This window comes from Archocentrus centrarchus, chromosome 6 (genome assembly GCF_007364275.1).
Source record: "Archocentrus centrarchus isolate MPI-CPG fArcCen1 chromosome 6, fArcCen1, whole genome shotgun sequence".
Taxonomy (NCBI): Eukaryota; Metazoa; Chordata; class Actinopteri; order Cichliformes; family Cichlidae; genus Archocentrus; species Archocentrus centrarchus.
This window is the reverse complement of record NC_044351.1, coordinates 35,017,487-35,031,268: the sequence shown is the minus strand read 5'-3', so window position 1 is coordinate 35,031,268 and position 13,782 is coordinate 35,017,487. Positions and strand designations below refer to the sequence as shown.

The following is a 13,782-nucleotide window of genomic DNA, read 5'->3' as shown; positions in this document are numbered from 1 at the left end:
CCGAAGAAAAGTTACCGGAAGTGATTATGAGTAAAACAAAAGGACGCTCATAAGTGGTTCGGATGTATCTTACTTTGCTGGTGTACGTTCACTTTTTACTTAGAGTTTAGGTCAGGTCTCTGTGTGTTTAAGGCTGCTTTTAGGGACCCTCTAAAATCACACGAGTGTGCGCTAGTTCTTAATACACGATCTCGTAATTATCACTGCGCATGCTCAAGGGGCCAATGTTCCGCAAGCCTCCACGTCTAAGCACGAGCGGACGGTAGCCAATCCGGAGCGGCCACCGTGTGTTTGGAAACAACATTCCGCTTCTGAAGTCCGGAGCGACGCTAGCGGACGCTTCCAGATCCGACTGACCGAGCGGGCAGCAGCAGCTTCTGTTTAGGCGGAAAAGGCCCTCTTCCGGCTGTCTTTCGTAGCAGTGAGCGGGTCACGGACAAGTTTCCTTTTCTGCCGAGTATCAGCCCGAGCTCGAGACGACAGACAGCAAAAATGGACGTGGAGGATTCTCAACAAAAGACAATCACTCTTCTCATAAAGACGCCCAACCAGGCTCAGGAGGACCGGACCATCGAAGGCGTGTCCGTGGAGTGGACCATAAAGGACCTGAAAGCGCATCTGTCCGCCGTCTACCCGACCAAACCGGTGAGTTTGTAGTGGAGGGAGCCCGAGGAGTGCGCTGTCAGCCATTTCTATGTGTATGTGCGTGCGCACACCAGCGCAGGTAACGCGTGCCTACGGGTCGCGTGAGCACCAACTGCGAGCAATTTAATAAATTTTTTCATGAATTAATAAACTTAACTGTGAATATACACACCTGCTGTATACACGTGTGGTAGTTTGTGTGGTAGTTAGGAGGCCTGGGGGCAAAAAGTTCTCTGGACAGGTCTGCCAAATAAATAAAACTGCACAGGAACGCTCCTTGTGTTATTCAGACCAAATCCAAAGGTGTGTTTGGAATAGAAATAGTTTGATGATCTGTTTATAAAGTGTTCTGCAGCTTATGTTGAGTCTTCCAATCAGACTCCGTCTCATAGCAGCAGGTCCCAACTCCAGGCACAGATTGAAGCACAAACCAGCTGTAGCTGCTGATTTACGGGGAAACGGAGGTGGGCTGCACCCGTCAAGCATGATCAGTTCTTGGCAGAAGAGGAGCGAGGTGTTTGGGTGGGGGTGGGTAGCAGCTGGGCAGTAGACCAAGAAGCCAGGTTTCAGAATCACTCTGTTTACAGAAATGTTGTGGGAAGCTGGCTGTGTTTCTGGCTCACCCAGCAGTTAAGAAATGCTCTCATGAACATGTTCCCAGCCTGCCTGGGTAAGGGGGGGGGGGGGGGGGGGCTGAGTCTTCATCCTCTTTAGTTCGGAGAGAAACAGTGTATCCTTGGCTCTTGTGCTAATTAAAACAAATAAAACCTCCCCACACATTTTTAAAGTTGGGACATCCCCTAATGTTCCTCACATTTCACTGTAGGGATGAAGGTTTTTGTCCTGGACGTCAGCATCGTCTTGGTCCCCTCAGCTAAATCCAGTGAGGTTTTTTTCCTCAGGATTTTGGAAAATCACTGATGTGTGATGCTTCCTGTGTGGACGCCTCTTAAGGCTGCGGCTGAAAGGCTGACTTGGTTACTCTGTACAAGTCAGCCTGGGAGGGCATCACAAGTTTTAAGAGTCAGCTCTGACTGACAGATATGTCTGTCTCACAGAAAAGCTGAACTCCCTGGCAGGTTAATGACTAATTTACAGAAAGTTGATCAAACACATACAATAAAAATAGCAGAATAAAACCAAAACTCTCCAAGAAAGCAGATAAAGGCACATTAGCACAAACGGTAACATGTTGTTAATCAGTAACAGACGTGACTGAAGCCAAGTGCTGTTTTTATTCTCCTGATACTAAGAATCTATTTTTCACTGCAGATGAAAATAATTTCCAGGTATCTGTCAGTCTGCTTCATCTACTGGAGACAGAATAAAACCCTTGGACCAAAATTTTAGGGGTTCAGTTTAGGGACCCCCCCCCCAAATATCTGATCTGTCTGTGACTTTATTCTGTCTGTTTTGTCCAGGCTGTGAGTGACCAGAGGCTGATCTACGCTGGTAAACTGCTGCCTGATCACGTGCACATTAAAGGTCTCTTCAGACAGGTGTGTATGAGTGCGCTCGCTGTGACATCAGTAAACCTCACGAGGTGATTGATCATGTCTCACTGTGCTGGTGACAAACTGGAGGAAGAGGCTGAATCAAACCTGTTTTTTAATCACTTGTAGAATAATAATGAGCAGGGTAATTACTGTGGAAAGACCAGGACAGTTTATTTCATGTTTGCTTTGTGGGCTTGGTTTAAGAATCCCAGTACAGGCTCATATTGCTGGAGATGTAATAGATGTAAGACAGTACCAGCAGTGAAAAGCAGTCCACAGAGAAGCTGTCAGTCACGTCACTGACACGTATTCTGTAAACCATCCAACCCGCAGCTTTAGAAAACCTGCACCGGCAGCTTGGACACAGAGCCGATCAGATCATTTACAGACATGTGGATGTTACGTAACTCTGTCCTTCTGTGGGGCTGCCCCCACTTCCTTATAACTCGAACAACAATCAAAGCTCAGTTTACCAGCTCTTAGTATTAGGAGTGACCAGAAGGGTCAGAGGAGGGGGGGTGGATATATGGACACAGGCAGGAGGAAAAGAGGGATCGAACTCCACCCCCCAAAAACTATCTAAGCCCAACAGCACACATGCAAAAGAAAAAAGAGCAAAATGTCTCAGGGTCAGTCTGAGCACTGAAAAATACTCCAGAAGGCATCAGGCACAGGCGAAGGCTAGCAGGCTGCTATTAGCTGCCGGTGCCTCATATGGGCATCGTGGCAAGTCAACGTGGCCACGCCCCCAGCTCTGGTATTCAGGTTATTAAAACAATTTCAGAGTTGTTATGAAGGAGCAGACTGTTCATAGAGGCTGTAAACATGTTTTCAATGTTACAAAGTATCATGAAAGTCTGAGGAGTGTCTCAAAGACTGACTCAGGTGGTCAGAACTTCCTCATTGGTTTCATTTTTCAGCCTTTCAGGTTCCTGCGTATGTGTTGCACAGGTATTGTATTAACTGTTTATCTCCACTTCCACAGATGGACTGCATTCCCACAGTGCACCTGGTGTGTGCTTTTAGGAATCCAGCCCAGGGACCACTGGGAGCCAGACCCAAGGTCAGAAATGTCTGAATACTGAGTATCTGCGAGCTCACAGTGAAGCTCCTGTTGGTGACAGATTTGAATTGAAATCCTGTAAACAAAGCAGCTGCTTTCACGAGGCCCTCTGGGCTCTGTTTGCATACAGGCCTGTTTCACACACTCAGCTTCCCCGTGTGCAGCCTGTTCCTGGCTCAGGTCCGCTCTATAGTTTGCAGCTCAAATGCATTTCTGAGTATTCTGAGTATTATGTTCAGTTTTAGAGGATATTTTCTGTCAGACTGAGTTGTTTTGGCTCCGCAGGTCACAACCTCCAATCAAGACATCAACATGAGTTTTTGCAAATAACCTCAAAAAACATTTTGATTCAAATTTAGAGAAGCTGCCTGCAGCAGGTGTGCTTCTTCACCCCCTCATTACCAACTCGCTGTGTAGTGAAACTGTTCCACTTCAGCTGTCATCTACCAGAAGTCAGCCCTAAAGATAACATGCATTAGTTTCACAATGTGATCGGAGCATCTCGATCTGATGAAACCTCTCAGCAGCTGTGTCTTGTTGTGTTTGTAGTAATATCATCAAACTCTTCTTTGCTCTGCAGGTCAGAGAGGCACAACAGTCCCACCCCTCCGGTCCACAGCCCATCCCAGCCCCGACTCCCAGCCCACCGGAGCTGAGGCAGAGGAGGCCGACCTCTTCAGCTCCAGCCCACACACAGACTCCAGCGTCTCCTCCACAGACACCTGTGTGGCCTCCTGCTGCTGCCGCTGCCATGTAAGCAGTAAAGGAGGAGCTTAGGCAAATGTTTCAGTGCATTTAATCAATTTCAGCAGTGGCTTCGTCAGGGGGAATAACCTCTACACACCCAAATCACTTTATCTTATTATCCAGGTTTAATGTAATAAAGATATGACTGCTGAACACACAGTGAGCCAGCACCGACTTCCCTTCCTCACTTCCCTTTGGGGGAATCCCGTTTTCAATGATGGTTGCATTGAAAAACCAGTGAGACTAACCTTTAAAAGCTGAAGAATACTTCACAGTCAAATCGTGATCATGTTTTTACTGTCAGCAAGATTCAACAAAAACCCCAAAGCTGAATTTCATAAAATGTGTTAAAGGAGGAACATAAGGAAGGGCCCGTCAGTCATTTGTTTTAAACTGACCACACAGGGCCGTGGAGGATGTGCTCTCTGAGAGTCCTTCTAGTCTCCATTGTTTTCTGTCAGGACTCATTAAAATTAGAAGCTGTAGCCAAAGATGTAGCTGGTTTTAAGGGGGTTTCAGGTACAACTCTGTCAGCTGCTGGGCATCTGCAAGCTGCTTTGCTACCCACCTCCAATCCGATCTTTCTGCTACTCTTCCTGCCCTCTGTATTCCACATATGGGATTGGAAGGGCAACAACATCCCATAAATAAGCTGTTACAGATGGAAATGAGTGTTCCTCACTGAAGCATTCTAGAGTAAAACTAGATCTGCTCCAGATAGGCCAGCAAAGATTAACAGTGTCTGTGTCATCTCCCCTGCAGGGCTGCAGCACCTCAGATGGCCCAGCCAACCTTTCCCACCTACTCCCTGTACAGCCCTCAGCAGCTGCTGTGGCTCCAGCATGTCTACGCTCGACAGTATTACATGCAATAGTGAGTCTCACTTCACACACTGAACAATTTCCACTCGCACTCTTTTATTTGTCTGACTAGTCTCCGATTCTCCTTTCACACCAACAGCCACGCAGCTTTAGCAGCAGCAGGCAGCGTTCCCACAACAGCTCCAAGCATTGGCCAGTACCCTCCTGTCCCCGCCCACCAAGTACCTGTCCCCGCCCCGTTAGCTGATCAGAATCCCATCAACAACCTGCCGGCCAATCAGAACCCAGCGCAGGACGGCGCTTTCATCAACCCCGGGGAGGCCAACCAGAACATGCGGATGAACGCGCAGGGCGGGGCCGTCGTGGAGGACGAGGAGGGCGTGGAGCGCGATTGGCTGGACTGGTTGTACTCTGCCGCAAGATTGGGCGTCCTGCTCACGATCGTGTACTTCAACTCCAACCTGAGCCGCTTTCTGCTGGTGATGAGCACCCTGCTCCTCATGTACCTGTGAGTGCTCCCGTTTCTGCAGCTGTTTGCATGTTTGGAGTCTCTGCTGTTCAGAGAATGGCTTTAATCCATCGGCTCACTGTGTTAATCACAAAAACACCTCAGAGGGCTAAACAGGAGTGAAGGCTGCTGAGTCGTCCCCCTGTTAGTGAATTACATAACACCAATTATGGTGTATGCCTATTTAAAGCACAGCGGCTTGTCATGCATACAAAAGTAGCTGATGGGTGTGTGCGCACAGAGCCCAGCCTTCAGGATGTGCGTCCTTCAGTCCTGTTACACAAACAGGTGTCCTGACATTGCAGTATTCTTCTCTTTGACCATGTCCTACATGAGGGTTTGTACGTGACAGCTGAGGGCTTACCGGTCTGTTACAAGACACAGTAACAGCTCTAAAATCAGTCGCCTAACAAAACAAAAACTTCACAGGAATTCAATTAAGTGTCATTTCTTTTGCAACATCAGTGTATATCAGTCAGTCAGGTTGCTGCGTATGTATTAACTGTTTCCAACATGCGGTCAGTCAGAAACCAGTGAATTAGCAGTATATACCCAGCAGTTCCTCGTACTCAAAAAGCTCAGCAAAGTCACAGTGTGAACGAGGCTCCAGTTCAGGTACTTCCTCGTGCTGTCAGACTGCCACACAGTCGTTATCCTGCACGAAGCTTTGAAATATGTGCACGCGTAAGGCTCAGCTGCTTTTACTGCTGAGTTAAAGTCGTGTGGTTTCGTTAATGATAGCAGTACAGATAGCCTAACAGGATGTATGCGTGTCGGTGTAATTGACGTCCATCGGCCACATTAGCAGGACGTCCTGCCTCACTTCCTTAAACGAGTTTTTATTCAAACCTGGAAGGTGTTAAACAGAGAAACACCCAGAAAAGGCTTAGTTTGATCAGCGTCTGCTGCTCGTGGTGCTTATTCAGCCCTGAGCTCATACTGAACTGTTGAGACTAAGCTGGAGGAGATCGCACTGCCCTCATCAGCTGTGAGAGATCAGCGCTGCCTCCACTTCCTTCTCACTGACCGACAGCCTCACCCAGTCTGCTGCACGGCCTGAAGCAGCTGCACTGTTTACATTCACTTCTTCTTTGTTTCCTCTTCCTGTAACTACGGTGTAAACTCAAGCCTCACAGATGGAGTTCAAATGTGCTGGCACTCAGCTGGATTAGGATGAAGGTATAAATCTCAAACTCAGTCACAGCCAGAATGGGATTTAATCTGAAATCTCTCCTTGTTTTCCATCCGGACTTTTTTCTGTGTTTTGGTCTCTGCTGACGCCTCATTGGTTCCTGCAGCCTCCGCTCTGTCTTTAAATGGTGATGTGTTCAAGTCCCTCTGACACACCAGCAGCTCGGCCTGTCCTGGTGTTAGCCTCTGTGTCGCACACACGGCGCTGACACTACACTGACCTCGAAGGGAGTTGTTTTGGTGTGAAGGCCGGTTGAGTGTGAGCAGATATTTGGATAATGATTACAGCAGGAAGGTTAATGTTCAGCTCTTTCTGCTCACTCTCGGTTCATGTCAGTTACAGCTGCTTAAATCAACCTAACTTTATCTTAAAATGGATCAAATATCTGTGCCAACTTATTGAGCCTTTGGATGTCGTGTCTCAGCGTCAGAAATCTGATCTGATGAAATCTGATCTGTTAGTTTTTTCACTAAAGGCCTCCTCACGTTTTCTGAGCTCCTGCTTTTGAGCCCCGTGCTGTAACTGGCTGTCCACTGCTGACCCCTAGTGTTAGTGATGTAACAGTGCTGAACCACAGCGGTTCGTGCTGCAGGGAGCAAAAAACGGGAATCTTTTACTCCAAACTGCATCATTCTGATGTTTTTCACCGGTCAGTGGATCAGCAGTGAAACCCGGCACCACCAGCTCCACCCGGGCCTCTCGCTACAGGACGGTGGAACCGCGATGCGATCTCGCCTCATAGTCTGTTTTCAGAATTGAGACACCCTTCAGCAGATACAGCAGCTCACACAAAGCAGTTTTTTTTGCTATAATCTTTGTATTTCCTGCCTTGTTTTCCAGACACACTGTGGGCTGGTTTCCCTTCAGAAGGCGGGTGCAGGTCCAAGAACCCAACCATCTGCAGCCCCAGGAGAACCAGAACAGGAACCCGAACCTGAATCCAGTAAGAAACTCTTATGGCCAGTTTCCCATTCATGGATTAAGCATGGTCCTAGACTAAAAGGAAAAAGTCAATGAAGACCACAATAGGAAAACAGATTTAGTCCAGGATTAGACATAATCCCTGTACGGGAAACTGGGCCTTAATGTTTCCCTCTGATCTACCTGTACTTGTTTTTAAAACCTGTGAACAGGGAGGGTGTTAAGTTATGTATCAGTGACACACTTTCTGACGCTTCCTACAGATAGGGCATCTTTTTCAAACGTTCAGGTTATGGCCTGCACGCAGGCACAGATGTTCCCTTTAATGAATGAAGGGCTGTAGGCTGATGTGTGACTGTCTCCTCAGGCCGGCGAGGACCCCGCAGCTGAAGGATCGGAGGCAGTGATGACGGCGGTGTTGGTGCCTCCTCACCGTGTGTCGCTCATGTGGACGGTCTGGGTTTTCTTCAAAACCTTCTTCTCCTCCCTGATACCGGAGGTCACTCAGGCTCTGGCCAACTGAACATCAGTGGCAGAGAACGGATGGAGACAGCAGACCTCCCCCCACTCCTGTCACCTGTTTCTCGACGCGTGGGTGGAAGCTTCTACTGATGGATAAATGAGAGCAGACGGCACAGACCTCAGGGCTCCCACCTCCTGATCTTTCATGTGAGCGGGAAGCAAAAAAAACACACCAGCAAAAATGTTAAGAACTGCCAAAAAATGTGGACAAAGAACTGAAAACATTGTAACAATAAATCCTCCAGCAGGACCCCAGCTCACCTGACCACATACGTCTACTGCCTGCCCCCCCAAATCCTCATCTTTCTCTCTTTGTATCCATGAAGCAACACAAGGTGGCAGCAGAGGGTGACTGTGGTCACGGCACAGCCGGCTCCCAGAATCAGGATTCTGATAATCCAGGGATGCGGGGTTGGTTCCGGGCTCAGACTCTGAACAGACGATGGAAGAAATGCCTGAAAGTTTGCCTCTTTTAGAAAAGTGTAATTTCTCATAAAAGTCAATCAGGTGGCTCGAAATGATGAAAAATGTAAAAGATTCTTTTTTTATTCATATATATTTTGGGGCCCTTATCCGTACAGTTATTATAGTCAGTCAGAAACAAGCTGGAAAACTGTCCAAAAATCTAAATTAACAAAACTGATAATGACGCTTTACTCCTCGTATTATTTCGGGGGCTTTTCCTTTCTTGTGACCAAATACAGTTGAAATTAATCTGTAGAATAGTGATGATGGTGTGGTTTAAAAATGTATTGTATGTACACAAAGCACTTTACAACATGTATCTTATGCAAGCTTCTTAGCGTAACGAGGGCTGTGCTTCATATTCCTGCTGAGAGGGCTCATCGTTGCTTTTTATTTTCAGAGGATTAAGTTTGAATTTGAATCTGCGTCCAAGCGAAAACCTTTTAAGGTGAAAAATTGAGGCAGCTGAACGGCGTTCCTGCTGATTACGTCTCACCGTACGGAGCGGATCACGCCGTCGCCACGGCGACTCAGATCCTGATGATTGGGACTCGAGTCCTGATGCGTTCGGAGTTAATCACCTGCATGCTCTTTGGTCTGCAGCAGAGAATAAGAGGATTTTAATATCATAACGGTGCCTCTGAAAAGAAGCAGCTTTTAGTAAAGAGGTTAAAGGTCACACTGCTTCCTGTAATTCGGCTGTTAGCGCTCAGATTCCCTTTGAGGGAACGACAGTAGCTTGTGGCGTTGGTCACAGTATGATTGAAATGTAATTTTTTTCATGTGTTTCCATTAGAAATGGATGGATGCTGTTCATTGAAGTATTTTCAATAATGGATGCAATAAACATTAACTTTAATGATTCCTTATTGAGTTTGATGACTGCATGTTTAAACAGACTGAAGGTCTGCAGGACACACGAGCTAATATCCTGACCTTTAGTGAACTCAGGAGCAGCCTCTGCTAGTGATGGGAGTTTCTGCTCAAGTGGCTCCTCAGATTAAAAAATGTTTAAAATGAATTACTAATGTAAAAATATATGTTACATCAAATGGTTCTTTATACATATTCAACAGAGTCCTCCAAATACAAATTGGAAAACAAAAGACTGATGCTCAGAAAAACCGAGGGCCTTTGTAGGGCTGCTCCTGTTTCTCCTTCCTGAAATGATTTGATTTGTTCTTCTAAATTGCACTGATGGATGGATGGATGGATGGAGTTCTCTGTTCTTCATGCTGCTGATCAGGTGGTTGATGAAGGACCTCCAGCTGTTTCCCAGTAAAGGTTTTAAGGTGGTTACAGGTAAAAGCGCTGCTGCTTTGGATGCTAGAAAAACGCCTCCGTTCGCTCCACCTGAGCTCACCATCGCAGTAGTAGCTCCGCCTTTTTTGCGCTTACTGCACATGTGCAGGCAGACTGCACAAAACAGCTGCTGCTGTTTTTTGTTGAAAATCTGGGTGCTGCATGAGCTTAATGCTGTAATGCTTTTTATTCAAAAGCATCCTTCAAGCACCCTTCATTGGGGTGGCTGTAGCTCAGTAGGTAGAGCAGGTCACCTACTGATCGGAAGGTCAACGGTTCGAATCCTGGCTACTCCGGGCTACATGCCAATGTATCCTTGGGCAAGATACTTAACCCCAAGTTGCTCTCCGACCGTTCTGTCGGAGTATGAATGTGTGTGAATGTTAGGTAATTAAAAGCACTTAGCTTCATAAAAATGGAAGTGCTTGTATGAATGGGAGTGCATGGGTGAATGCAAACAGGTTGTATAAGCGCTTTGAGTGCTCATACTGAGTAGAAAAGCACTATATAAGAACTAGTCCATTTACCATTTCAAATTATGTTTCTACTGCAGCTCTATTTTTAGTCGTTAATCAGGGATTAAAGCATAAAACATTTTGATAGAGCCCCTAGGTAATTTGGGGGGGTGCACCCACGCCAGTGCTAATGGCAGCCTCTGCTAACAAACTATGGTTGTAGCGATCCGTTCAGGGCCCTCTTCCAGGAAGCAGGTTAGGCTCCATCTCCGGTTTGTTATCCCTAAAATCAGGAAACTCAGGTTTTCAGTTCCTGAAAGAGCTAACTCCATCTCTGAGTCAGTTACCATGGTAACAGACTCTGTGACCCTAACCTGGCAGGTTTTATCCAACAACCTCTGAGTGTCTCTCTGACTCCGCCCCTCCTGCTGCACCTGAACCACCTGTCTGACACTCCCATTCATTTCCTCCTTCATAAAGTGGCTGTCAGTACGTCAGAGGAGCGAATTCATCTGCAGACGTTTATGTTTCTACGATCACTGAAATCCCAGTTAGACGTTAGTTTGTTATTTTTGTAACATGAAGCTTTTACAGTCGTTCACTCGTCAACAGCCTGTAAGGACGGAGACGGCGATGATGTCACGGATTTATAATGAGGCAGCTGCAGCTGTCAGACTGTCAGTCAGTTCCTCTGAAACATTTACTGCAGTTACTGCAGCATCACTGTTACATCACACTGATCTGGATGAAGCTGCTGACACACAACACACTGTGGATGGAAACATGTCCGGATCAGATGATGATGTGAATGTTTGAGTGAAGATGAGGCTGAAATGATTTGAAGACTTGAAAACTGAACTAAATGGATTTAAAGTGACTGAAATCAACATTTTGAAAGTTGTCTGTAACCAGTGGTGGACAGTAACGAAGTACAAAGACACCCCACACAGTATGGCAGGTCGTTTTAACATAAAATCTGATTCACCACACTTACATTCCAGATATCTGAAATTGATTTATGACTAGACGTATTAGTAAATTGAGATATCTCTAATTATGTTTTGACTAGTCAAAATACCTATTTGAGATATCTCTAATTACATTCTGACTAGTCGAAATGATGTCAGATTTAACATTCATTTGTTTGGCGGCTTCAATTCAAGATATCTTCAATGAATTTCTGACTATCTGAAACTCACATTTCAGATATCTACAATTAAATTATGACTAGTCATAAAGTTAATTCAAGATATCTTGTTTTTTATTCTGACTAGTCATAATTCTAATTAAAGATATCTAAAATGACACCATATTTCAAGATATCTTAAATGTATTTTTAGATAGGTGATATATAATTTTGACTAGTGCAAATTAAATTCTAGATATCTTGAAAGCAAATAATGACTCGGCAAACTAAATTAGAGATATCTAGAACTGTAATTTTGACTAGTCAAAATGCCTTTTAAGATATCTCCAAATGAATTACAGACATCTTGAATTGGACGGCTTTTCTATTTAAGATATCTTAAATTAACATTCTGACTAGTCAGAATGACGTTTGAGATATCTTGAATTACGGAGCATTTTGGCAGAATGTTTATGAGGCAGTTTATTAAAACGGCCATAAAATCAGAGATTCTGTGCAGATTTCTGAAGCAGTCTTTAAGCACACGATTCTCGCGCTCTCCGCATATCCCATACTGAAGAGCTCTTTCTATATTGTTATATTTTATTACAATTTTGTCCACAGCGGCCAGCACCATTGCAGCCACCTGAAATTCTACACAGGCAATTGTTTGGACAGCTCAGTACAGCTCATGCAATCGTCAAATTCAGATATCTAAAAGGTAATTTCGACTAGTCATAATTACGTTTTAGATATCTTAAATTGTAATTACGGATGTGTGACCCGTCAAATGACGAATCCGGTGATGTAATTTGAGATATCTTGAATTATTATTCTTACTAGTCAGAATGTAATTGCGGATATCTTAAATTACCATTCTGGATAGTCAAAATGTAGTTTTAGATATCTGAAATGTAATTACGGATTTTATGTTAAAACGGCCTGCCATACACATGGTAGAGGGAGAGTATGGGACAAAAAAAGTGTGAGCAGTTTGTCAGTGTGTCTGCAGCTAAAAGAACAGCTGCTGTGTTTCCAGGGAGAGCAAAGAATGAGATAACTTCACTCAGATGGAGAAAGATGGAAGAAAGAGGTAGAAACGTCCTCCAAGGAGCTACTTTTACTTTCTTACTTTGAGTAGATTTCAGAGCCTGTACTTTTTTACTTTTACTTGAGTACAGAAGGTGAACCAGTACTTCAACTTTTACCAGAGTAGTTTTTAACACAAGTACTTGTACTTAGGTACAGAATGTCAGTACTTTGGCCACCACTGACTATAACAGATCAGCAAACCCTGTCCGAGCCCCCCTGAATTCTCCGTTAAAAAAAAAAAAAAATCAATAAAGTGGGGGTGCTATTCCATCAATAGATTCCATTTTTACTGTATAATTATTTAAACAATTAAATGGCCATAAACTAAACTGTCATAAACCGAACTGTCATGAACTGCAGTAAAAACAGTTTTTATTCAGTAACAAACTGACCTGAGGTCAGCTCCCCCGGGTCTGCTGCTGTCTCAGTCTCTAACACACAGGTCAGTCAGTAAACTCAGTCTGAGCTGTTTCTCCACAGTTTTATCTTCTCTTTCTGTTTCTGCAGTTTGTCCGTCAGGCCGCAGCTGAAGAATTAGATTTGATAAATCAAATGTAAAATTAGGATTCAGCTTCATCTGATGGAACTTTTATTATTATTATCATTATCATTTTATTCTGACTATAATGACCTCAGAGTTTGTTTTTAAGCTCAGAGTTTGTTGAACCTGCTTCCTGGAATCCCCCCCCCCCGCTCCCTATCTGCTGCTGCAAACAGGAGCTGTGACTCACCAACAGTCCAGTTCAAAATAAACACCATGAAAACCAAAATTTTCTGTGACTTATTAGACAAGAGAAAGCAACAAATACTCTCATTTGATTAGAATGAAACAAAACATGATTGCCATTTTTTAATCTACAAATGCACTTACACAAACATCTTGAAAGTCACATGACTTTAAAGAGGTCACATGACCTCTTTAAAGTCATGTGACAACTTAATGGAATGTTATGGTTATGTTATGGAATTAATTATAATTATGGAATGTTCACTTTAAAAAACTGTTACATTAGACTATTTGATGTCTTTGATGTTTAACCTATAAGTAGGAAGCGATACAGTTTAGAAGTCAGTCTGTTTGCAGCTTCTATGTTCACAGCATTCGATACTTCAGCACCAACTAAGCGAGATTTGAAAATATTTGAATTGTTATCAGCCATCAAATCAAGATAACAAAATGTCTAAATGCTCAGGAAAGAGAACTAACACCGACCTCTCTGACAGGAGTGATCAGTTAGAATACCCCCGTAAATGGGATGATTACCCCGTTTACAAGGGTGATTGGGGTGATAGCTCACCTCTTCCCCTCGATCCTGAAGTCGACACTGAATACTGGGGATTTTGTAAAGATGTTTCACTTGACAGTGATGCCAACCCCGATGACGGTGATGATTATCCTGAATCCCTCAGATGTGCATCTGATCACA

At 44.5% G+C, this 13,782-nt stretch overlaps 1 protein-coding gene across 1 annotated transcript; it reads left to right on the top strand.

Annotated features, from left to right (window-relative positions):
* The first annotated feature begins 260 nt into the window (after positions 1-260).
* On the top strand, positions 261-9,236 carry herpud1 (homocysteine-inducible, endoplasmic reticulum stress-inducible, ubiquitin-like domain member 1). The gene is made up of 8 exons (XM_030731960.1): positions 261-645; positions 2,067-2,144; positions 3,127-3,204; positions 3,785-3,957; positions 4,714-4,824; positions 4,912-5,280; positions 7,313-7,415; positions 7,761-9,236. The coding sequence occupies exons 1-8, from the start codon at positions 493-495 to the stop codon at positions 7,914-7,916; spliced, it is 1,221 nt and encodes a 406-aa protein (XP_030587820.1). The 5' UTR covers positions 261-492; the 3' UTR covers positions 7,917-9,236.
* Positions 9,237-13,782: the final 4,546 nt, after the last annotated feature.